We start from the raw sequence: 25,819 nt of genomic DNA, 5'->3' as shown, positions 1-25,819 counted from the left end.
CCTCAGCGGTGCGCCCCCAGCCACCGACACTCAGACTGGGCGCTGCTACCCCTGGTGACAGCGTGTCCATGGGCCTTCGCCGGGAGGGGCCTGCCCTGGAGGCAGCGAACCCGCAGGGGTCGCGGGGCACCTTCTGCTGGGGACAGGGGATGGCTGGGCAGGGAGCAGCAGGTGACAGGGCACCACACCGGCAGGAGACGCTCTGTCGCCCCATGCGAGTGAAACGCGGGGTGCGGGCCGGGAGCGCTGTCTCCTGGAGGCGGCGTGGCAGCCGCAGCTGATGTCACCTCAAGCTCCCGCGTTCCTACCACGTGCCGTCCCCTTGGCTCCTGCTGCCTCCCGCACACCTCTGAGCGCCCACAGCGTGGGCGCCACGGCCGGTCTGCCTCTCCGTGGGACCGCGCGGCCCCTCCTCCCCCAGAGCCCCTTGCTGGGCACGGCACCGCCGCGGCTCCCCACTCCCAGCGTCGGACGGAATGTGAAGAGGGATGGGCGGGTGGGCGGGGGCAGATGACAGGCGTGACAGTCACTGGACTGCACGTGTGCTCACCCTGTTTCAGGAGGGGAAATAAAGATTTGCTGCTGGAATAGCTTAAAAAGGTTTTTTTTTAAAAAATGAGTCACGTAAACTTAGGAACAGGCAAAAAAATCAGTGTGCATTTTTTATGCAGATTTTCAAAAAGCTTTTGACTCTTTTGCACTAAATCTGTTAAAAACAGTAACATGGAAATGGAAAAAAATGTTTATCACAGAAAAATATTGTCTAGAGTCAGAACAGCAACAGTGATTGAGGGGGCAGGGGCCGGGCAGGGGGAGCAGCCGGGGACAGCGGGGCCGGCTCCGGTGGGGGAACGACACAGGCGTCGTCTCAGAAGACAGCCCCGGCGTGGGAAGGCCGCCGTCTGGGCGGGGAGGGTTTAGGAAAGGAACGGAACCCACGGTCATCGGCGGCCCACCCACGGGTTCCCTGGTCACCTTGTGTGCGCTCGCGTGAGAAGGGCCCTCGGCGCAGCCTCCGGTCCGCAGGCGCTGGGACGGAGCGGGGACGGGGGGACGGGGGGACGGGGGCCCTGTGCTGGAGCCTCGCGAGGCCGCGGGCGTGGGCCTCCCCACGGAAATGCGCTTCAGGTGTGTCGGCTGTGAACTTACTCAGCTCCGAGCTCCTTTTTGTCATTGTGTCCAGGGGGACCTCACACTCACACACAGTTGACACCAATCAGAGGGACACTGAGCCTTGGGGCGGTTAGTGGGGTCCATAGGGCCTGTGGGAAGGCCTTGGCGACACGTCTGAAACCATTGCCCCCGTCCGGGCTGGGAAAGATGGGACCTTCAGAGCCGGCACGCGGGCCGTGGAGGGCTGGAGAGTGTTCGGGGTCTGTGGAGAGGCAGCTGAGGAAGCCGGCCCGCCTGGGGAACCCGGGTCCCAGGAAATGAGGGGAAGCGGGGAGAACAGTGCGGCAGCAGCGCGGGCCGTGTGCGGAGCCGTGTCCTGGGCCGGTGCAGGCGGGTCCGCTCTCAACGCTCAGCATTGCAGGGGCTCGGGGACCCGCGCAGCAGGGGCCAGGCACAGACGGTCCCCCGGGGCCCGTGAGCAGCTGGAGTTGAAGGTCAGGGCCCCGGAGCTCGGGAGCCGGGGCAACGAGGAGCGCTGGGGTGCAAGGTGTGCGCTGGGAGACGGGCTGCCGAGCCGGGGGTGGGCCCCAGGGGGCGTGGCCGCGGTGGAGGGTGGGCGTGGCCAGAGGGTGGGCGGCGCTGCATGGGCTTGTCCTGCAGGTTGGCTGCTTTCTCAGGGTTTCAGTGTCTGACCGAGTCCAAGTGGCTTTTGCCCTCAGCGTGTCAGGAGTAAGAGGCAGGAGGAAGCAGGTTTGAAGTCCGTGTGAAGGGCCTCCATCTCCGTATTCCACGTGTCCGACCTTTGCCTTTGTGTGTACACACCCCCCCACCCCCCTCCCCCCCAGCTCCCCTGGGCCCCCCTGACCCCGGCTGTACCCCGTCCTCAGGCTGCGGGCCTGGCTGCCGTCCAGGCAGCCATGCGACGGCTCCGTCATACTGAGGTTTCACTTCCGGTCCCCTCCCCCTGGCTCTCTGCTCTTCCTTTGTAGTTTCCTAGGGGGAGTGTGTGACCGAGCACATAGTTTTTAAAATAAATTTGGGGGAAGAGCGACGGGTGATCGAACCCATTCCCCCCGCAAAGGCAATGAAGGGCAGAACCAAAACTGACTTCGAGCCGGAGACGCTGTTGGCTGACCGAGCTCTGATGGCCATTTCATAAGGCAAGCGGGAGAGGCTCTCACTGTTTTCCAAGACGTTGTGACTGTACTCTGTTTGAGGGTCGACCAGGTTGTGCCCAAGGGTCTCTGACGGTGAATGCCCAGTGCACATTCCCCTGACCCAGTGTGACATTCCCCGCGTTCTTCTGTGACCTCCATGGACACTCCCGCGACCTCCATGGTACCCTGTGATGAGTGGATTATTGGAAGTTCTAAGTTAGCACGGGCTTTCTGCATTGGTGAGGTTTCGAAGATCTTCAGCGCAGGACTCAGCACGCGCTCTATGGCCCATTTCACCGTTTCATAAATGCGAGCAGTGGAATCAGACTGTGTTCCTTCCGCAGGCGGGGGAGGAGCAGGAGTTCCAGCGTCACCGAGCGACCTGCCCAGGGTCTGGGCACCGGGAGCAGAGACCTGGGGGGCCTGGGCCAGCGGCTCACACGTGAGGAAGGACCTAGCTGGGTGTCCGTACGGGGGACAGAGTTGGGTTTGTTCCGAAAACCTGGGCACCTGCCTCTCTGCTCATCCAGTCTCACTTCAGGCGTTGGCTCCAAAGCGTGAACGTAAATCCATTCCCTGCATAAAGCCTGGTCGTGTAAGTGCTCACTAACAGTATAAAGAACGCGCTTTTGTTCCAGTAATGGGTTCTCTTGGCCCGAGAGCCCCAAGTCACCGGGCTCCAGGGGCTGCTGGGTCAGCATGTGGTGGGGGAAGGGTGCGACCTTCCTTTCGTGCGGCAGAACTGACCCCTCGCCAGCGCACTCAGCAGAAGAGGGAAGTGGGCAGGCACCCGGCACCTGCCAGACAGGAAGGCGGGAGCGCCCTGCCCTCACTGAGCGCCCGGAGCCCGCCCAGCGCAGGCCCCTTGCCAGGCTGCCTCTGGGGCGACAGAGAAACCAGGGCGGTGCCTCTTCATCTCCACGTCGTCCATCCTTCCGCCCCGAGGGCTCAGTGTCTCTGCAGCGGTGTCGTGTCTTGCGACTCAGTCATCTGTTAAAGCACGTGGCCTCGCTTTAAGTGGTCTGAGCCGAGAAACTGTTGAACTCGGCAGTAAGTCCTCAGGTCGTGTGAGAAAATCCAGCGAATGGGGTCACCCTGCCATCTTCACGTTCACTCTCTCCTCTGTCTTAAGCTCCAAGCCCAATGAGTCAAGTCTACTCCCACTGGGCCCTGGGCACGGGAACCTGAAAAATACGTTTCTAGCAGCATTTTAAGTCTTCTCTCCTCACCAGCACTGTGTTGGGTCCCAGTTCCTCTTGCTGTGTTGAATTTCCATGTAAAATTCCTGACGTGCAGCTTCATACATGCCTCTTCCCTACTCAGAAATGCTTGACATACCCAGAGCATGACCTGAATACATAAAAGGATTTAGTCTGCAAGTCAGGGCCCCACACAACCTGGGCCCAGCCTGTCCTTCTGACAACATTCCTTCCCTGCCGAATGCCCAGCCACATCCGTCCACCAAGACTGACCGCCTGTGACCTCCAGTGTTCACTCCTCTCAGGCCCTGTCCGTCCAGCGGCAGCATTATGGCCCCAAGTGTAAGCTTCCGCAGGGAGGCCTGCTCCTAGGGGTTCCAATCCCCCGGGGAGGGCAGGAGCTGTCTGATCACCTTTGCAACATGGGATTGTATACAGGAGGAAATTCAAGCCACTGCAGAAAGTGATGAAGAGAAAATAAATTGTCTGAAGTGTGCATTTCAGGCATTCGCAATTCGCAGTGTGTGCGCAGGAGGCCTGGGGTGGCTTTAGCGTCGAGCTGTCCCCCTCTCTGTGGCAGGAGCGAGGACGACCTTACTCTTCTCTGAATGCTGTATCCAGCACTTTTTAAACCAAAAAAATCCATGTACGTGTTGTGAATGCATCAGGCGCCGCCAGCTGTGCTTTGCATAAGGTTTTGACTGCAGCCCATCAATCAACACCATGTCCCGCGGCTCCTAGAGCGCGGACACCTGAACCCCCCACAGAGCGCAGTCCTCCTGAGCCTGAGGACACGGGAGCCGTTCATGCCTCGTCTTCCGCTGCCTGACACCGGGACACTCCACGGGGGAGGGAAGAGCTTAGCTCCTTTATTCAAGCTTGGAAGAGGATGCAAAGTGTATTTCCATATATTGAAGAAACCAAAGGCTGCAAAAAGCCAGAACAGAGATTATGGACAATCAAGAATCAAGCATGTATGTTAGTCCAAGTACCAAGTGGCTTGTAAACATGTTAGCAGTCGTAACAGCGGACAATTGCAGGACATCAGCTACAGGCCAGATACGGAGGGTCAGGTCCAATCCATTTCCCACTTGATCCCAGAGCACCCCAGAGGTGCCCAGCGCTTCCCCTACAAGGGGGAGGGAGGGAATGTTGTAAACAGAACAGGAGGCAAGGCTGAAGGGATGTCACCGAGATCACAGGAAAGGAAGAAACACACATCCTGTATTGTGAACAGTGCTTCCTTGGTCCCCAAACAGGTCAGGGACTGGGCAGGGAAGGAGAACTTAAAAGATGGTTTTATCTGCGTCCCCAGATGGAAAACAGCAAATCAAACGTGAGAACATCAAGGGTTATGTAATAAATATGTAAATACAGTAAATGGGCTCACAGCCTTAATTTTAACACAGCGACTGCTCTTGGCCAAGGAAGGTGCATCTTAGGAATGAAAAGATGGTTGAGTATCAGAAAAGGCATCTGATCCGAGGTTCGTGAATCAGAACATGAGGCAACTGTGGTCTGTGTTCTCTGTCACAGTGTTCCATGCAGAAATAGCTTTAAATGGCAACATCAAAAAAAGAAAGAACTTAATGGTTATTAAAAGGCTGTTTATTGGTTTTATTAAAAAAAAAAAAAAAAAGTCGACATATTCAACCAAGAATGGAACGGTTGCTGTTAAACATCGGTCTGAAGAAGCAGTGGATGCGTGTGCGCTGAGCTGGCTGCCAGTCCCAGCCTGCTGGCCGCCCGCGGGCTCACCGACCCGGGCCCTGGAGCAGGCGTGGTCACAGCTACTGGAGTTCACCTCACGGTGCCTGGGGACAAGCACTTGCTGCTGGAGCACAGATTGCTGCCCCCAGATGGATTTGTGCACGTTCTGGCTGTTCCTGAAAACGGCATCTCGTGTCAACCCAACGTGGGATCAGGATCATTGTGCCTGAGCCCCATTCAGTGCATTTGGATTTTTCAAAGGCTGAAAATCACTGACTGTAACTTTTAGCCGTCAGCAGAGCGAGAGCCGTACATATTTCTCTGTCGGCTGCGTGGGTGAGAGGTGGACCTGCCAGGGGCCCCTGGAAAGCGGGAGCAGCAGGAGGAGAAGCCGAGGCTGCGGCCTCTTGCTGTTGGAACCCTGGCCCCCGACAGCAGAGGTGAGGGCGGGTCAGGGGCCTCGTGGTCCAGCTGCGCAAGTCAATGTGGGTGAAACGGAGCCGAGAGCCCAGGGTGCAGACTTGAGCCTGGAAGCCCAAGCGAGTCTTGACTCCCGGCTCACTCCCTTGGGGCTGGGCGCCCTGGTCAACTACTGCGCCTGCCCTTTTCACACACTGTTTCCACCTATGAAACGGGGTCACGGACATACCGCCGTCACTGCTCCAAGGCGTCACGACACCCGGGACAGGGGGCAGGTTGGCTGGCCACCTGGATGGGCGCTGTCGGGCACTGTCTTCACCCGGCGCCCGTTAGGGGGATGGCGGTTTCTCTTGCCACGGCTTTCCCACCAGGTCCCACCGGCAGAGGCAGCGTGTCAAGGCTGGTGGCCAAGACCAGGAACACAGCTTTTACAGACTTTTCACTGGCATGCTTCGCTGCTCTACAAAAGCAGCTGCCGAATCCAGTCTGAGACACTGCCTCCCCGCTGAGCACAGGCCGCGTGCCTTGGAGGAGGGGGGGGGGATGGTAAAGCGTTGACTTAACTGGAAGGAGGGAGAGTCCAGAGACCCGTCCAATCAGGGAAACCGCAGTGCGGTCCGATCGTCTGTTTTAATTGTCCCACAAAGAGTCCCGGGTCCTGCTCTCCTTAAACGGCCACTGAAGGTGTCAGCTACGGGGAGGGGACTAAGACAGTGTTGGGAGGCAGGGCGCCGGGCGCTGAGTTTATGGAACTTTATCTCCTTTCATTTTTGCTTCTAGGAAGCCGGGGCTGTTCTTTGTTACTAGTAAAAGCACATTTGAAGTGTTCACATTCCAAGCCCTTCCTCCAGGCTACTTTCTCTGCACCTGCTGTTTGGCGGGTGTGGGCTTTTGGAGGTAAAATGCCGGGCGGCAGTGGCTCGTCCACGGCCTGGTGGCCTGGAGAACACGGTGAATTCCCCTCTTGGGGGCCTGCGTTCAGCGTGGTTGCCAGGTCCCGTGCAGGGTGGAGACCCTGGGCCTCAGGGTCCTGAAGCATGAATTCCGCAGATGCTGGGAGGTGGTGCGTAGGGGAGACCCAACGCAAGGGGAGAGGTTTCCGGCGTGGGGACACGAGCACGGGCAGAAACTCGCCGCGGCTTCCCGGGGGCGAGGGCCCCGTCCCAGCCTCGCGTGACCGCAGGCAGCTGCACCTCCCGGACCCTCCGTGTCGGTGACCCCAGAGCCGTCGTCCCTTCTTGATCAGTTCGGGCAAGCCTTAGTGAAAGGGGCCTCATAGCGCCCCGGAGGGTGCCGTGGGGTCCGGGGCTCCATGGTGACACTGCGGGTGGAGGCCGGCATGGGGGGAGCAAAGGCACAGGCTCGCGTCTCCCTGGGGCCTTTGCCGGGCCTGCTCACCGGAAACCCTGCATGGAGCTCGCCCTGAGAGCGGGCCGTCGAAGGCACGGAGCCTGCCCGAGGCCTCGCTGTGTGTCGGAGTCGCTTCTTGCCCACCCGGCCCGCAGGCCCCTGCAGAAGCAGGAAGGGGGTCTCGGCGCGCAGGGCCCTCCAGGGGGGCACCGCTGACGCCGAGGCCCAGCCTGAAGCCGCGTGGTGGAAGCGTGTCTGCCGAAGCTCAGGGCGGGCCTGGGGGGTCGTCCGGGCCACGCGGCTGGGTTGCTGGGTGGACGAGTTGCACCCCTGTTTCCTGAGCTGGCCCAGGGAGGTCTGTAAGCCCAGGAAGCTCAGTCGCAAGAACCATGGCAACGGGTCCACTGTCAGGGACCACAAACGTAGGTTCAGCAAACCACTGAGTTGCCCGTAGGTGCCGAGAACTGGGCTGGATACCAAAGGTAAGAACGGACCATCCCGCCGGCTTTGCGCTGGGCTGCGCATCTTCGGATGGCAGAGAGCCGGGCGGGGGCGGGATCTCATCAACGTCTGCCAGCATCTGTGCGTTTGTTGTCACATCCCCACTTGCACGTGGGGTCCAGTATGGCACGCGTTCCCCACCTCCCCGGCACTGCCACCGCACTCTCCCAGGCGGGGGGAAGAGCACGGCCCTGGGAAGCGCCAGCCAAGGGTCCTTCTGTAAACATTACTGGAGGGAGAGAAGGAAACGGGGTGCTACTGAGCCCACCCATCCCCGCAAGTCAACGTTTTTCGGACAGACCCAGAACCAGCACTCCTGAGGAGGGGTCTGTTTCGCAGGGACCCGCTGCTCTGAGCAGAGGCTCGGGCTCATCTTTGCCGCTAGAGGGTGCGTCACACCGATCGGCGGGTCGGCCGCGTTCCCCTCGGGAGGTCCTCTCCGTGTGAACGGGGGAGCTCCTCCAAACCACCTGAAGGGCATCGTGTTTAGCTTCCCTAGCAGACTGTCAGTGTGTGGCGATGGAGTTGCTGGGACGGGTCACAGGACAAGCTGGGTTCGATGCCACAGGTCCAAGAGAGAAGCGACATCGTGTGCAACAGGCTCCGGTCAGGGAGGCCGGGAAGCTGAGAGGCAGGTGGGGGACCAGCCGCGCAGGAGGCCTTCCCGCTCCGTCCCCGTTACCTGCGTGGGAAAGGCCACCCCCTGTGGGCTTCCGACCGGGTCGTTGGCGGGGCCGGTCTGATCCCCCATCCCCGTAACCTGAGTGGTCCAACTGAGCAGATGCCTCTGTGTGTGTGTGTGTGAAAGAGAGAGAGAGAGATTGTTGTGAAAATCATTGTGTGTTCTGAGGAAAGACCCAGAAATTCACTGGCTTGTTCTGGAATGTGATCATTTGTAAACTGAATTTGGAATTGGGTGATGTCGTGAGACACACCTCTCGGGGTCTCTTGAAAGCAGCAAGAATCATTGAACCTGTGCTGTGGGTCCCACGTCCAGCTGGGTTAACACCAGAGCCGGACCCGAGAGGGAGCAAAGTGCCCCCAGAGCCCGCAGCCCAGAGCCCCAGCCTCGCTGCGTGGCCAGCCCGGCTGAGAGGGCCAGCGGCCAGGCCGTGACCAGGAGCTTCTGGCCACAACTCCCGTCTTAGCGACACGTGTCTGGGATAAAGACCGTTCACGGGCAATTCACCGCACCCCAAATCTATAAAGCATCAGGCGGCAATTATGGGAAAAAAGCAACTCTCTCATTAGTTCCCTCTGATTTCAGTCTCCATGGAAACTGGATGCTCAGATGGTTAAGATATTCCTGCCTTTGGAGTTCTGCGTGCCTTGGAATCTGGATGTGCACACAGACAGAAAGCCAGACGCAGTGCCCTGCCTGCAAGACAGGCAGAGAGGGGTCCCTCGCTGGGCAGTGACACCCGTCCAAACCTCAGTGCCTGAGTGGCCACTGCGGAAGGGAAGGCTCACAGGTGAAACTGAGGAATGAAAAAGCCTCAGACACCTCATAAAAACAGACAGTCCTGCCACATACTGTCCGGGAGGGGGTAGGGTCAGTGTGTGTGTGTCTGTGTGTGCGCATGTGTGTGAGTGTGTCCCCCCTGGTCCGGAGCCCACAGAGGGGCGGCCTGAACACGGTCTGGGCCCGGCTGCGAGTGCTCCGTCGCCGCGCCCACGATCTGCCTGGTGTCTGGTCTGAGCAGATGACTGTTTCGTGTCCTGCTGGGCAAGAAGCGCCTGGAGCCGGGAGAGCGCAGGGCCGGCTTCAGCTGCCTGTGCTGGGCCCAGCCCCGCAGGCGACGGAGGAGCCGTGGACATGAAGACCCAGTGGTGTCTCCACGGCCCCACCCGGCCTCATCTACAGGACCAGGTGTGGAGGCAGGGCTGGAACGAGGGACCAGCGAGTGTGTGGATGCTGCTCTCGCCTGGGCCTGGGACAGAGGCGTGCGGTGCTGGGACTCTGCTGTTCAGGGCCTTCTCCTTCCCCCCGGGCCACTCTGTTGACCCCACGCCTGGTCCCCAGGGCCTCTTGTGGGCTACCCAATCCCCCTGCAGCACAGAAACTGTTCCTTCTGGGTTAAATATCACCTCAGGGAAACACGTCTTGACCCTGAGCCTAAGCTGACAGCCGGCTGAAGCAGTGTCCAAAATGCACTATGCTGTCCTTCAGGGAGACCTGGCGGGTCGGCGCTCGGTCGTCTTCCGCACAGGCACCCCAGGGAGGCCACCGTCCAGCAGGCAGGTAGTGGGCCTGTCTCGTTCCCCCTCCAGCACTGACGTGGCCCGAGATCAGCGCAGGGGCTGAGGAGTTGGGAGGGACGTCATGCCCCTCCGTCACTGGCCAGCCCACTGGAGGACCTCGTTGGTGGACGGTCACCCCCACGTCCACTGCGATTCCGCCCTGCGGAGCCCGCTGCCGGCCAGCAGGCTGTTTTCCTTCCCTCTGCCGCCTGCATTTTGTGCGGCAGCGAGCTGGACAGCGTTGAGAAGGACCACTTGCCTGACAGAGCCGTCCCTGGGCCGGGCCCTGCACGTGGGACGCGTCCCCATCTCCTGGAGGAAACGCACGTGCAAGGCAAGGCGCCCACTCAGCCCAGAGGATGTGTCTCCTGATCGTAGACGGTGACGCGGCTTCTTCCAGCGACCAGCGCCGCTCCCGTCAACTTTGCCCTTTAAATAAGATGCCAAGTCCATCAGCCTTAGCAGGCGGCAGCCCCAGCATGGTGTTGGCGAGGCAGCCACCCGCCGTTCCCCTGGGACTCTGTGCCGCCCTGCCGCTCACCCCCGGGGGCTCCTGGGGCGGCTGCCGTGCAGGCCCGCCAACGGCCCGCTGAAGGGTAAAAGCTGGTTTGTGAAAATTACCACCAGAAGCATCACCTTGCACAGCAGACTCAGCTTTTTAATTAAAAAAAGGATTATCAAAGAAACACAAACCACATTCATTAAAGGAAAAAATATGAAACAGATTGTTGATGACTGTACCCAACGCTTATGCATTTAATAATTGCCAAATAGTGTCTCTGTAATTGAACTGAGCAGTCTGCACGTTCGAGAACCGTTTTCAGAAGGATCTCTGCGGGGAGCCGGCGGGCCCGGCGTCCCACAGGCGGACCCGAGAAGCCCGGGAGCACGCGGCCGGTGACCAGCATGCGGCGGTGCCCGCCCCGCCGCGCGCCCTGAGCGCGGCTCTGCTCTGAGGCCGGCCCTCAGACTTCATGTCAACAGGGGTCTTTCCCCTCCGCGCCTCAGGCACGGCTTTCGTAAGCCTGTTGAAGCAGGTTACATACGTTAGGTGGGGCATTCGTATTTTTCATCACTCCACATTGTTTTGCTTAGTTACAGTTTTTTTAAGTAGCGAAGTTATAGTCTCAATCCATAAAAATGGTCCTCGTTGGGCAAACACAGCAATAGTCTTGGGGAGACGCCAGGGTTGGATGTCTCCGTTGCTCTTGTTCCAAAGAGGAACTGGGGCTTCTCAGGGGGCCTGAAGACCACAGGGAAGCAGAAACGTGGGCAGGGAGTGTGCCGGCCTGCCCGTCTGTGCCCCGTCACTGGAAGCACAGGCTGCTCCCCTGATCGGCAGCGTGGAGCTTCATCTTGCATGCCCATGGGACCGGTCCGCGGCGCCAGATCCAAGCTGCAGATTTGGTGAGATGGAAGGGTCCTCGCAAACATGGCTGCAGCCGGCTTCCTTTTGGAATAAACTGTAGCTGGTTTTTACTGGAAGTGGCATCTTCCTTCCCGGTGCTCACGCTTCGTTTTCGGTTACTTGTTGTACTTCTCCTCCCCCCAGACACACAGTGTAGGTAGCTTCCTGAGGGAAAAGCCCAGCGTGGCCACCCGTGCCCCTCACCCACCGCTTCATCCCAAGCGACCTTCTCTTCTCCCGAGTCGACAGGACTGCGGCCGCCTCCTCGGTGTTTGGCCTCCGTTAACCCTCCGCCAGGGGCGCGTGAAATTCCGTGGTCCGCGGAACCGCTGTGACCTGTGATGCAGGGCGGTGCTGACGGGCCGCCGCTGTGAACGGAACCGGAACCGGCTCTGCCCTCGCGAGCCCCGCGTTCGCTCCCGCAGCGTCACGGAGACGCACTGCTTCTGAGCTTTTAGTCACTTTGTCGTGCAGGTCAGGCGAGCGTCCTGACTGACGGGGCACGTCCCCACAGTCAGGATAAAAGCTTTTCCTCTGTTATTACGATTTTTGTGAAGTTATTCTACCACATCTTCCTTCTTACATGTTCAGCCTGACGAGCTGACTGGTGTTTCGGTGTCTTTGACCTTCAGAAATGTCCGTTCCCTGCGGTTCCCTCTAATGTATTGAGATGAGGGTGTTCGCTGGCCTTGTGGTTCACGAAACCCTAAAAATTTCTTCCAGGCGGCATGTGATGGGCCCGTGGCTTTTTGCCAGCCTGAAAGCAGACCGGGTGCACCTGAGCAGGTGGTCCGGTGGCTCGGGGCTCAGATCACAGCGGGTGCCCTGCGGAGGCAGCGGCGCTGTGGCCCAAGGGGACACAGAGGGTGTCCAGCACCCAGAGGCACACAGAGCAATGGGGAGGGTGCCAAGGGCCTGGTGCCCAAGGAGGGGCGGGGGCCTGCCCCGTCACTGAGCGCTCCCCCCCCCGTGCTGTGCCGTCGGGGCCCGGCGACCCCGGTGCTGGGCAGGGAAGCGGCCGTGGTGCAGACGGTACGCGCAGGCGGGCCTGGGGTCCCTCCCAGCACCCGACGTCCAAAGTGCCGCGGGGAGGGGTGGTTGCTTGTCACATGCGTCTTGTTCCTGTCTGAAGCCATGATCTTCATCATCCATAATTAATGCTGCAGCGGAGGAATCCTAGAAAGATGTCTGCTCAAGTACGCCCGTTTATCACTGCCAGAGAAACTTCGAATGAGCTTGGACTCATTTCTTCTTCCAATTAGCCGCAGCGCCGCATGTATTTGTAAAGTTGATTAATTGTGGGGGCGCGTTAACTGCGAGCGTCCGTCACTTCCACTGGGCGCCCCTCCGGGCGTGTCAGGCTCTGCGGTGCCTCTGTGGGAGCCGCGGGCGCTGAGACTCGTGTGCGTTGGCTAGAAGGACATTAACAAGCACTTTCGTTTCCTGGGGTTGATGGGGTGACTCTGGTGGCAACTCCCCAATAGCAGGAACATGCACCACAGGGATACGTTCCCTAGAATAGTTCCTCAGTTCCCGGGGTCTGTCCTCCCCCATCTTTTTCCTTTGAAACATGGAATAACATAAGCTTGAGAATTCGGGGTCAATCTTAAGTTGCTTTATAATTGAGGCCAGTTAATCAGACACGCTGTTACCTATTCCCCCGTCTCCAAGTGGCTTCTTATGGAACTGTGTCTCATGACTGTTTTTATTTCGCCGTAAAGAAACCAGACCCTCAGTTCTGATCTTTTAAACAAATATTAACGCAGTTCTAAATTTTTAAATTAAATGCTTCAAAAAATATTTATCCAGACATTTGCTAGGACTTTTTTATCTTCTCTCACATGCCAAGGGATGGTCCTCGGTGACAATTCACCAGCAGGACTCCTGCAGCTCGGCTGTCGGGCCCTGCGGCCGGGCCTGTCCTGCAGGACAGTGTCGGTGTCCGTCTCAGCCAGGGACCCCCGTCCTCAGTGGGGACACAGTGGCCCTGAGAGCCAAGGGGAGCCGGCTTATAGGGACAGAAGTCCCCGTCCCGGCCCCTGATTGGTTCACCCTCATGCAAATAAGGATTAAATCCTTGCAGTTTGATTGGTCCAGAAGGCCACTGTCCTGCTTGGGCGGGATGGGGCCACTCTGATTGGTCAAAGCTGCACCGCTCTGATTGGATGGGGAAAACCTCAGTCCTACTGGTTGAAACAGGATCCCGGGAGCTGCCCCCCAAGGGCTGGGTCAGCGGGTGGGCGCCTAGGGCGGGGGCTCCCGGGAGGGCGGCCAGTGTGAGAGGCCCCGGGGCAGGGGAGGCTGCTGGGCTCTGCTTGGGTTCTGTTTTGTTTTCAGTTGAGTCCAGTTGGCCACCAGGACCAACAGCTTTAAAACACTCTGGCTGCAGCCCATCGTAAGAAAGGCATTTGACCTGGGACCCCAACACCGGTGCGCACACAGGGACCGTGTCCCCCAAAACAGTCAACTTCAGCGTGTGAGATACGTTCTGACCTTGTCTGTCCTCGTCTGTCCTCTCCCATCCTGGACGTCCTGTCCTGTCCTGTCCTGTCCTGCTCTGCGCCGTTCCTTCAAAGATAGCTCCGGGCGCCGACCGCAGAACCGGACAAGGCATCGACGGGTCCCTGGGTACAGCTGGGAAACGGACATGGACGGCCCTTGGGGGGCCAGGCGGGCGGCCGAGCCCATGGCGGGGAGTCCTTGGTGCAGCGTTTGAACCACTGTTACGCAAATGAGCTCACGCCTGTATCCACACAAGTCCAAAGAGCCTCATTCATTCGCTGAGTTTTGTCAAAACTTGTGCCGGTGTGTGAAGCCAGTCAGCCCTTTTCCCTTGGGGACCTGCCACCGTTCCTTTCTCGGTAGCATTTCCATTCTCACAGCTGTGACTTATCGCTCGGTTTGGTCTCTGCTCCTGGGGTGCCAGCCTGGCCAGGTCACTCACCGGCCCCCTCGCCCCTCACCCTCACTTGGTTTCCATACACGATGCTTTCCAGGGGGCGGGGCCTTTGACGAAGGAAGCAGGTTTCCGCTGCCGTCCCCACGGCCTCTGTGGAGAGGTGACACGAAGCAACCTAATGCTTGCCTGTCCCATCTGTGTCCCGAGTACACGCAGCGACGGTCGCAGTGGCCCCGGGGGCCCAGCGTTGCGGTTTGGAGGAGCCATCCACTCATGGCTGGGTGTTAGGCAGAGGGGTGGGGGCGGGACTAAGCGCCCCCCCCGCGCACACGCACTGCGCTGCGGCACCGCCCGGGCCCTCCCAGCGCTGGCTTCCCCCAGCGCCCCGCAGGCCCCTGGGCCAGGACAGCAAGTCAGGGAGGCGCTCGGGGACAGTGGGACAGCATTTCTAGAGTTCGGTTTATGGGCTTTTCCTCCTGCCGACCAAGTGGGAGGATCCAGTTTTCAGGCTCCTTTTTTTTAATCTCTAGGAAATCTCAGCAGTGCCTTTTCTTCAATAAAAAGAAAAATGTTTTCTGTGGTTCCTTTCTGTTTTCTGTTGTTTTTCTTGTGCCACCGACGTGTGGTCCAACCGGCATTGGTGCAGCCACTGACCCCATGATGCTCTAAGGAGGGAAAACTGGGACATCCCAGCTTATGTGTCAGGCCCCGTGCCCCAGCGTTGCGAGGTGGCCCACACCAGCCATTTGGGTGGGTCGAGACAACACCAGCGCCACTGGGCTGACCCAGCGCCCCAGTCCTCCCCGGGCCTGGCTTCAGGTCCAGGACCTTGCAGCCGTCCCAGGAAAGCGACCGGAATCCCAGGGCCTGAAACCAGACCGGGCCGGTGCTGCCCGGAGCCATGCCTGTGAGCACACTTGGGGCGCAGTGTTTGTACAAGAAGACGGATGCCTCAGGCGGGGCTCATTGGTGAATAATAGCCCGCCAGGTTCCTCTGTCATTTTTAACAAACGTTGTTCACTCTTATCAATATCCAGGGTGGTGAACGTAAGTCACAGCGAGGCCTAGGGACATAGATCAAAATTCAGTTTTATGGCTGAACAGGACTGAAAGTGGGTGTTTACAGAGATTCGAGGTCTGAAACGGCCAGCCACAAATCACGCGGGAGGGGGCCGTCCTGGGGGGAACGAGGGGGCAGCGCCAGACGCCAAAAACCCACCAAGTGTGGGAAATTGAGGCCACGTGTCAAGGAAGGGATTTCAGAGCGTTTACGGCCAGCGTTGAGCGTGTGCGTCTGTGGCGACATGCCTGGAGCGCTCCTGTCCGGGAAGCAGGTGGAGTAAGCGGGGGAGGTGGAGGCCGAGGCCCTAGCGACACGGCGGGTCCCCTACAGAGTCAGGGTTCCTGTGCGTGGGGACTGTTCTTCTAACCGAAGCTCAGATAAACTGTGGATATTGCGTGGGGCACATGAAAAATCACCCTTCGCTTAGCTGAACGTCAGGTGTAAGAGGGGACAGCCTGTGGTCGGGCGGGACTCTGGGGGCAGGGAGCACGGGAGTCAGGCACACGGACACGCTGGTTTCTGTGCTGTGCGCTCTGGACGCACTCGTAGGTGTGTGGCACAGGCGTGGCAGCCGCAACGCCAGACGCGAAGGTCTGGTGGTTCTGAGCTCTGCAAAGAGCCCTTCCCTCTGCCTTAAAAATAGCACTTCCAGCTGAAACATGATGGCTGCACCTTCGACGAAAGTGGTGCAGAACCTTATTAAGTGCAGACGGCATTGGCACAGATTGAACGCTGCCCTCGTTTGGAATCTAGATTCAAAACATCTTATGTAAAATATAATTAATGTCACTTTTGAGGTGCAGCCTGTCAGGTCTGACAGCAGACAGACACAGTTTCACCGGGAAGCTTTCAGATACTTAGGTGAGAATCGGGCCGCGTTTTACTTCAGCAGTTTTGTTGTTTTGGAGTCCAGAGAAGTTTGAAATGAAGCGCCTGTTGCTCCTAGAACTGGGTTCCTTGGGAAGGTGATTTTGTGACTCACTTGAATGCGCGTTCGTCAGCCGTTAGGGAGACCAGGCCCCCAAGCTTGGATATGGGAGATGCGGGGTCACCGGCCCCTGTCCCGGGTGAGCGAGCGTCACGCCCGCCGTCTGCAACGGGGCTGCCACCTGTTGCGAGGGCCCTTTGTCTTTCCTGTTGGAGCAGAGTCACCTCGTCAGGGACTCCGAGTTTTTCCCTTTGACTGACTGACGTGGCATTTACACGGCAGTGAAAATTCTGCGGGTCGAGGGGCAGTGTCTGCTGAGACGTGACTGTTGCTCCCAAGTGACACTGGGCACACGGCCAGGGCCGTCCGAGGGGAGCCAGGAGGCGCCGGCGCCGGGGAGGCAGGGAAGCCAGCCCGCGCGCTAGTCAGAGCCTTTGTCCCACCGCGCGCAGCGGGCCCCTAACTGGAGCCACTCGGGCGCGGCCGTCAGGTGCGCTCGTCAGCAGTGCGCCGAGCGGGCGAGGAGACTCGGGAAGCTGGGCACTGTTGCATCGCCCCCCGGTGCACTCGGCGCTCGGGTGCTGAATTTGCTGAGCGTCCCTTGCGCGTGTCCCTGAAGGGGCTGCCGTCAGTGCCCCCCGCCCCCCGCTCCGGCCGCCCCCGCTCCCCCCGCCCCCGGAATCCCAGCAGCTCCGTGGCCCGTGCCCTTCGTGTCCACAAGGAGCAGTCTCCGGCCACCATCACACGGTGGGGACACATTTTCATATGTAACATGTGCCACCTGGCCCCTCCTCCACGGCCGTCTCCACCCTCAGGCAGGTCACGGGTGGGAACGGACCGTCCTCCCCCGACAGGAGACGGCGCCGGGTGGAAGGGCGGCGGCTCCGCAGGGACCCGGCCGCAGGGGCTGGACCGTGAGGGGCGGTTGAGGCCGATCTCGGGGAGCGCAGGTGTGCGTGCGTGACCGGCCGGGGCGCGGGTAGACCCGATGGCGGGGTGAAGCGGGGATGCCCAGCAGCCTGGGGTCCGCTCTGCAGGCCGGGGTGAGCCCCGGGGCCCGAGTGGGGAGGACTGGGCGGTGGCTGGTGGGATGGGGCCCAGGGAGCCCAGGGTGCACCTGGACTCAACGGAGAGTGAAGATGGGTCCCCTGTGTCGCGTCGGCCACGTCTGAAAGCCTGACTGTAGCAGAGGCTTCACGCCCTGCTCCCGTGACCGAGCGCGTGGTCCCGCCAATAAAACAAGGGGACATCCCGCTCACAACCCGGAGGCGGGAGCCTCTGGTCACTCCTGCTTCTCCCCCGACCAGCGCTCTGCAGGCTCTGGGCTCTGCCGAGAAGCACCCAGGGGCCCGGGCGGGAGGGACGGGGACCCACGACCCGCCTGCTGTCCCAGGGCTTGCACAGGGGCCCTCAGAGCCAGCCTTTCGACCGCGTGGCATCCGCGCGGATCTCGTTTGAGAGGGAGGCTGGTGCTGCGGGAACAGGGCGCGGGAGCAGGGCCCCGGACGGGAGGGCGGCAGCCCCTCGCCGTCTCTGCCCAGGTGGGCAGTGGCCCCCGGCTGCCCACGGGGAGGTGGGGACACCCAGCTGCTCCCACTGGCGACAACACGTGTCGAGCAGTGAGGCCGTAGGTCCCGGCGCAGGGGACAGGGCCTGTCTTCGGCTTCCTGCTGGTCAGGAGACCGTGACAGTACCGTGTCCTTCGTACCCAGAGGTCCGGCACCTTCTCACAAGCGGCTCCCTTTTCACATACAGACGTTGTTTTTCCTTCCATCCGCCGCGTCGCTGCACCCCTTCCGCTTCCCGTCCCCATGGCCTGGATACACGCGCTTCGGCTCGGTGCTGGTGTGTAAGCACGTCTGAAAGCCGGGAGCTCGGCCGCCGGCGCGGCCGCTGCTTCTTTGCGGACCCTGAGGGGCGTCCAGCAGCCAGGTCACCAGGAGACAAAGGGTCATTCACTGGTGATACCTCCAAACAGACGGGTGAAAGGAACTGGACCACCGCCCACCGTCCAGGCCCCTCTTCTGCCCCGCATGCCGGCGATGGCCGCCTGCCGGAGCCGCGGAGAGCGTGGCCACAAGGGGGCGCGGGTGCACAGACGTCGGAAGAGGGGCCCCACCTGCCGTCCACATCACGCGTCTTCCGGCCAGCAGGGCTCTCCAGGGTGGAGGGGCAGCCGTGGCCCCAGCCAGTCCCGTGAGCCACGTGGGGACAGGAGGGGGCAGGGGCAGCGCCCCCAATGCGGGGGCCGCACCCCGGAGGGCACATCGCCACCTCCTGTGGGGGAGCCCTCGGCCGCGGTGGAGGCGGACGCCGTCGCCACACCAAGGCCAGGCAGGGGGCGACGAGGGCCCGGCGACGAGGGCCCAGCGCCGTGTCTTCGGACGCGCCTGGCACACAGACCCAGCCCCCGCCGCCTCTGCAGCCCTGGCTGCGTGTCCGGCAGCCGCACCCATGCCCGCGTGGCCTGCGGTCCTGTGCCCTGCTCTCCCCGCGCTCTGTGCACGCGGGCCGGGCCGTGCGGGCTCCGCGTCGCCTGCTCCTGACTCTGTCCCAGCCCTCGAGGGAGGGCACTTCCGGCGAGTCCCCGGGGAGGGCCCACAGGCTCCATGGCAACCACATTTTTTAGGGCTACCGTAGCGTTTCCTTGCATCTGCAGCAGACAGCAGCCCAGCCGCTCCGGTTTCGCATTGTGCGGGGTGAGCCTGTCACCGACCCGCACACCCCCGGTCCCCCAGACCTTTCTTCACCCAGCGACGCGCTTGACCCAGTTCAGACACTGGTTACATGTATATGAGCGCGTAACGTGTATGTATTTAAAACACATAGCATTTGTGCTTCATTTTAGGCAGCGACTGAGAGAGCCCCCAAGGTGGAATTCAGCCACAACCCGGCCCCAGGCGTGACCGCCGGTGGCATCCTCGCTTTTTGTAAACTCGCGGGGAGTGGCGGGTGACGGCAGTGGGCGCTGGCGGGCTCTCAGTGCCACAGCCCACTGTCCGGGTGTCACTGGTGGGGGTCAGCCTGGAGCGGTGGCCTCCAAGTCTGCGCTCGGGGGTGGGGCGCAGTACGAGCGCCCGTCAGAAGGTGGCGTCAGAATTTCGTCGACGGCGTTCGTGGCACATTGGGGATGCGTGGCACACGGGGCGTGAGACCCCACCTCCACGTGGGGGGCGGGCGGCCTGTGTGTCTCGCATCGAGCCCATGCGAGGCCCAGAGTGCCAGACCGTGGTGGTTCGATGTCTCTGGTGGCCCAGCCCGCTCTCCCTGCTGGAGGAAAGGAGGCTTGTGTTTTGGACAGAACTGACCTGCCTGATCTGATGTGAAGTGATAACACCAGGCAGGCAGGCACTGTTGTTGGGGAGGAGCCCCCCAGCACAAGGGTCCCTGCCAAGTGGCCACCTGGCCACAGCGAGCTCCGCCCCCACGGCGAGCTCCGCCCCCACGCCCTCGAAGTGTGCGGAGCCTGGCGCCACGCAGAGCGGAGGTGAGGTGACCGCGGCACTGCGCTCCCAAGGGAGGCGGCCCTTCCCAGGCTTCGGCACAAGATGCGGCTCCGAGCGGGGCACCGGGACAGACATGGCCGCGTCTCCGGGTTGGGGCGTCCGAGGGGAGGCGCGTTGCAGATGTGCTGTGTGACTCAGGTCGCGCCAGACACTGAACTGTGGCTCTGTTTCTTTCTTTGCAGAGGAAGAAGGCGGGGACCTGGTCCAGCCGGGCATCAGCTTCCCGGGGCCGGTGGAAGAGGACCTAGGTAGGGCTCCGGGACCAGCCCTGGGCGCGCGGCGGCCATCGCAGACTCTCGGGCAGGACCGCCTGCCCCTCTGTACACGTGAACCTTTCTACTAACGTGTTTGAGCATGTGTCTGACTTCAGAGACCTGAGTGAAATGGGAGGTTTTACGAAATGGTAGTTTACAGACATTCTGGAATTTTAGGCAGGAACACGGCATGTATTAATCACTAAAGCAGATTATTGTTACTAGTTATTTAGGCAGATTACTAACATTACTAATGCAGGTCTGCACATGTGAACACCACCTCTCTCCTCGTATGCTTCGAGGTGAACTCTTGCTCCCGAGTGAACCGCAGGACATGAAAGTTCTTTGCGTTTTTTTCCAAGCAGCTCTGTGCCTTGACCGTCAAAGGGCCGATTTCTCTGGGCAGACTCGGGGCGCTGTGGGCAGAGGCTGACCGGCACTGCCCCTGTCGCCGTGGGTGTTGCCTGAGCCAGAGAAGGTCACGTGGAAATTGTGGTGCTGTGCCACACCGGGAAGCTGGGGCTGGAGTTGGCTGTTGTCTGACATGGAAGTGTGTTTGCATAAAAAGGCGAAAATCTGTTAGAAATGTCAAGTGCTGGGTGAACACATCAGAGAGCAAGCGCGAAGGTTGCTGTGGGTGGCACTGGGCTCTGGGGCCCCACCAGGCTCAGGGCTGCACCGTGCAAGTCAGTTTATGTTTAAATTTGAATTTTTTAAAATTTACTTCAGATTTTTCTCCAATCAACCTGTTGCCCGTTGGATTGACTTAAAAGTGTTGGAAATTGAAGGAGTCCATTTGTACAAAGCTGTAATTTCTTTTAGAGAAAATGAGAAACCAAAAAAATTTGCTTTTTGATTTAAAATGAGGACACCAGGAATGGTTCTGAAAGGACAATGTATCGTCTACTGTAACTAGATTAGGAATTTACGAGTATTTTCCTAATACTCATAAGTTTCTAGAAGTTTCCAAAAATAGTGGCCTGGTGCAAGAGACTAACAAAATGTGTTCGTTTACTAAATCCTTAGTGGAGCTGTCCCTGCTGTCCCTGCCACCCCCCGACCCCCCCACCCCACCCGCAACACCTCCCCCTCCCCCTTCACCTCCAAGTCCTGCAGCAGCTGCTGGGGAGGGGGGGGAGGGGGAGGGCCTGGCCGCAGGGGAGGGGAGATGCCTGTTACTCCAGGGACCGTTCTGAACGGTGGACTTCATTTCAACCATGTCAGGTTAAAACCTTGGTTCTACACAGACACATTAAGGCTGGTTCCCCCGTTACTGAGTGAGGGTACTGGGGCATTTCGTTTAAGTGGCTGGAACGCATTCCCTCCCTTTTCTCCGAAATGTCAGCCTCGGAGTGGCTTGCAGCCGCTGAGCTGGACGGCCGCCCGGCGCACGCCAGGGCCTGCTGCCTGGCCAGGCTGCTGCCTCAGACATGAAGTTTCACGGGCCCCATGGTGCCTCCACGCGCACACGCTCCGCCCTCCTCTGTCCGGGCGGCGCATCAACAGCAGCAGTCGATTCCTCACAGCCTGGAAGCTGGAAACATGGCCAAGGTCAGGGTCAGGTTCCGAGCTGCCCCTTCCTGTCCTCTGGCTGCGTCCCCACAGGGGCGGGGAGGGCTCGGTGGGAAGGAAGCAGGTGCTTCCAGGTGTGTGTGTGGACACACACGCGCACACACAGACTTGAACAACCGCCTGTGAAGTCTGTTTCTCCTTTCAAAGCCGGTCTCTTGAAATGACACTTTAATGACAGCAGTTGAGGGAGGCTGGCGACACCCCAGATAAGGAAATGGTGGCTCTCGCACGGGAGTGGTCTCGGGCGGGGAGGCTCGGGAAGGGCGGAAGGAGAGGGCGACGGACGGGGTCGGTCCGGGGGGTGCAGCTCGTCGAACCCCCCTCTCCCGTGGGGGGCTTTGTTTTCCCTCATTGCTGGATGGTTTAAGTGTTTTTCACATACTCACTTTTCCACGTGTGAATCATTTTTGTTTTTCAGTGGCAGTGGACATATGTTATTGCAGTAGTTTCAGGGGTGCACCCCAGGGGCGAGGCGTCAACCTACTAAGCGATCGTCCTGACAGATCTCGTCCCAGTCTGCCTCCGCGCGTCGGTGATAGCCGACCTTTTTCACCTCGTGGCACACTTGTACTAGTTACTGAAATTCTGTGGCGCGCCCAAAAATGTAGTTTTTGCCAATCAGGCAAGAAACAGACCAATTGTTGATATTTACATGACCTAGATTTTTAAACTGCAGATTGCAACTCAATGAGCTGTGAATTCAAGTTCCTGAGTCACTAGCAGAAATTTTTTTTAATAGAAAAAGGACGGGAATGTACAGAATTTATAGAATAGAAAACATCAAAGTACATCCCACGTAAGAGTAAGTGTTGCCTACATGTGCATGTGCGTGTTGAGAAGCACACTGTGCTCTGGGCCCGACAGACGCGGGAGCCGCAGGCGGGGGGTGGGACTCGGGCGAGGCCCTGTGTGCCCCCGACCAGGCAGGCGCTAGCGCGGACGCCGCCTGCCTGGGCAGCCGGTGAGCTGCTTGATTTCCACGAGGCCTTTATGCCTCGTTTATTCACAGAAAGTGGGTGGGTGACGGGACTGATCCCCACTGCCCTGGCCGGGCGGCTCCGGTGGCTGGATCGTCTTCCAGGCGCCAGAAGCCTGTGGTTTTGATTCTTGGTCGGGCTTGTACAGGAGGCAGCCGATCCGTGTTCCTCACTCACATCAAGGTTTCTCTCTTTTCCTTCCTCTGTAAAATCAATAAACATTTATTGATGTGAGTGTGTGTGTGTAATTAGCAGTGTGCGTGATCCAGCATGAAACAAACTATAAATGTTCATAAATTCCTAAACGTTAGCCAAGACTGTGGTTTGAATGGATGGAATCTTCCTTTTGGCTGTGAAGGTAAGAAACGTCCAGACCTGCACAGAATTTCTACACATTTTGTTGAGCCAAGCGGACGACCATCGCGGGGAAGCAAAGTCCCCGTGGACGGAGGAGACGCTCCCCAGAGTGATGGCCTCACAGCCTGTTTTGTACGTTGGAGTCGCAGACGGCGTAAGGCTCCCTGAAGCCCGTGGCCGCGGGCCAGGGAGGCAGGAGGAGGCCGAGTGGGGAACCTCCAGGACTGGATCAGCGTGACGGATGGCACGCGCGCCCTTCGCATCGGCGGGGACAGGGCCGTTCACGGACAGCACTGACGGCCGGAGGGAGACATCGCGACAAGACAGCGTGGGGGCCTTGCGGTCTCTGCTCTGGGGGAGCCTGTGCCCCGAGGGGTCTGGAAAGGAGGGCCACCGTGACGTCCCAAAGGGGTGTCCCGGACAGGCCCAGGCCAGGCGGGGACCCCGGCCTCTGTCGGGGACATCGCTGGCCCAGGAAGTGACCCCCCCGCCACCTGCGTGCGCTCGGACGGCCTTGCGCAGTCCCTTCCAGCCTCGGAGTCAGCCAGGCCCCCGCAGGCCGCCCCGGCTGTGCTGGGCTCGGGGGCAGCCCTGCTTCATCCGCGCGGTCCGTCCCGTCTCCAGCCTGAGGGTGTGAGTCCTGTGCCTGTGCATGCGGGTTTGTCCCCCAGGGGTTCACTGGATTCAGCTGCTCTGGTCGCAAAAGCAGGTGCCTGTGTCCCTCCAGTAGGACCCGTGGGGGCACGTCAGGGCCTCGGGGACAGGGCCCTGCCAGCCGCTGCTTATGGGGCCAGAGCCTTTGCCGAGGTGAGTGGTGGCCTCCGGACAACGGGCAGCGGGGGGCCCACGGCTGTGACTGCCACCCCCAGACCGGCGTCCCGTGTAGCCGCTGAGCTGTCCCTGCTTTGCTGCTGCTGCACGAAGCCTTCCTCGGAATGTGTGGGTGTCAACGCCCCAGGAAAGAGGATGGGATTTGTTCTGTCACCAGTGGACCTGCTGCTGCACGAGCTGCTCCCCACACGGCAGGCTCCTGGCGGCAGCGGCCACAGCTCAGCCAAAGGAGCCCCTTCCCCGACCGGAGCCCCCCTTGCCCGGAGAGCCTGGCCACACCTGCCCGTTGGCACCATGCTCACCTGCTGGGCAGGCCTCCCACCTGGCCGTCACGCGTCCTGTTTGAACGGCTGACCTCGCGGTTTGGCGGGTGGGCCGTCAGCCGCTGTTCCAACACCCCACCGGGAGCTGTCACCGCTGTCTGCGTGCGGCTCTGTGTGCGTGACCGCCCTCCGGCGACCTGTGTGAGCCTCAGACAGGACATCAGACTCCGCGGCAGACAGCGCAGCGGTGCCGCTGACCGTGGCTGGGACCGCGCGGCTCCAAGACCGTGCTCTTGTGACGGAACTTAAGTCACTGAAAGGGAAAGGCAGACGGAGTGACTGAAAGCACAGCAGGGCCCTGGGCACTGCCCTCAGCTCTACGCTCGCCGTGCAGACGCGGCCGGGACCCCAGCAGGGCCTGCTCTTCAGACGGGCTCTGGGGCTTGGCGGGCTCGGCCGCAGAACCTCTCACTGCTCGGAGCGACGCCAGCCTTAGCGTCAGGCTGGGGACGTGAGTGTTGCCAAATGGCCCGACGGGACCTCCGAGCAGAGTCCACCGCCCCCCACCCCTGCCCACCAGCCCCCGGGGCTCACACGTCTCGTGCTGAGCACGGCCTCGGGGACAGGCCGTGCGGGGCGCGTGGAATAACAGGAACAGTCAGGAACAGTGCTCTCGGGCGGGAGGAACGCGCCGCGCGCCTCCCTGCACGGACAGGTGAGGCTGGGGCATCCTGGGCCGGCCCTGGGGGTGGCCTGGGGAGCGGGGGCGGAGCCAGGGCTTACAGGGTGGGTAAGCTGGAAAGTGGGGACACTCCAGCCACTGACATTTGGGTGGATGAGGGCAGAAGGGGCACAAAGGAAGGGCCGTCGAGGTCACTGTGGCCCCCGTGGCAAGAACCGAGGGTCTCAGCCAGGGCAGGGCCCAGGAAGGCAGGGGATGGGGCAGAGAGGGAGAGCCACAGGCCCCCTTCTCCCACGTGGGCTGGGCGCCCGGCCACCTTCCTGGGACAGACGCACAGAGGACGGCGCCCGGCCACCGTGACTCCGGTGCCAGGAGACAGGCCCTGCGGCGTCACGGGCACAGCCTCCGGGCTCCCGCAGACCAGGACAGGGCACGGGGGCGGGGCCCGGAGAGGGGGGCGCCACACCCCCGCCCCCGAGTCCTCGTGGGGGGCGTTGGGGGCTGTGGAGAGGAGCTAGCCCGGGCCACAGGAGCTGGCTGGTCTCCCCTTCCCCACGGAGACCACCGTGCCGAGCAGCCCTGGGAGGGACGGCAGAGCTGGGCAGCGGGGCCCCCTGCAGGCTCCCCCCGAGACCACCACTGGGCCCCTGGCCGTGCAGACTCTTTCCGCCTCTTCGTCAGAACTGGCTTCTCTAGCCCGCGGGTCTGCCTGCGTCGTACCCACTGCCTGTGCCCCGTGCAGAGGCACCGGCACATGAGATGCTCGCACGGCACAGGTGCACATTACGAACGTGCACCACACGGACAGACTGCGTGCACACGGGAAGTGCTGTGCTAGTCTGCTTCCTGTGGACGTTGTGTGGTAGGCCTGTTGTATGCTATACACACACATTATAGATGCATCTATACGTTATAGGAGGTCTATCCAGAAAGTACGCAGCCATGTACTGTGTCAAACAGAGACATTTACAGAAAAAGATACGAGATACAAAAGACACATTGTACACAGGACAATTGCGCCTCAGGCCCCTTCAAAGGAGGCCCCCGGGGCCTCGCGCCGGTCTCCCCGTCGCCCCCAGCTGCCCCGTCGTACTTTCCTGAATCTCACCGAGGGTCTGACGTCTCTCTCCTGTCCAGGGGGATTTCACTTTGGGGAGGCCGGGAGTGCTTGTCGACAGCACCCCCTACGCGGGCGGACCCGGAACAGGGGTCACTTTCAGCAGCCTGTCAGCCATCTCTGAAGCGTATGTGCCACAGTTTTACTTGTGTTGCGCTCATTGCGTCGTCCCCGAAAGTCTCCTGCAGCACCCCAGTAGTCTCCTCGGAGGAGCGTTCGAGCGTAACCTGAAATCTGGTGCAGATTTGTGTCTCCGCTCACTCAGGCCCTT

General features: G+C 60.5%; 1 protein-coding gene across 1 annotated transcript in view; it reads left to right on the top strand.

The window, feature by feature from the left end:
* The window catches only part of DLGAP2 (DLG associated protein 2), a 190,724-nt gene that overhangs the window by 119,851 nt on the left and 45,054 nt on the right, over nucleotides 1–25,819 (top strand). Inside the window, exon 9 of the mRNA XM_054565854.1 lies at nucleotides 19,678–19,743. Within this exon, the coding sequence (XP_054421829.1) occupies nucleotides 19,678–19,743 (66 nt within the window). The remainder of the gene's footprint in view (nucleotides 1–19,677; nucleotides 19,744–25,819) is intronic.

Source organism: Pteronotus mesoamericanus, unplaced genomic scaffold (assembly GCF_021234165.1).
Source record: "Pteronotus mesoamericanus isolate MK-2021 breed Mesoamerican mustached bat unplaced genomic scaffold, CSHL_Meso_final contig_169, whole genome shotgun sequence".
Taxonomy (NCBI): domain Eukaryota; kingdom Metazoa; phylum Chordata; class Mammalia; order Chiroptera; family Mormoopidae; genus Pteronotus; species Pteronotus mesoamericanus.
Note: the sequence above shows the minus strand (reverse complement) of the source record. Positions and strands in the feature narration are given on the sequence as shown.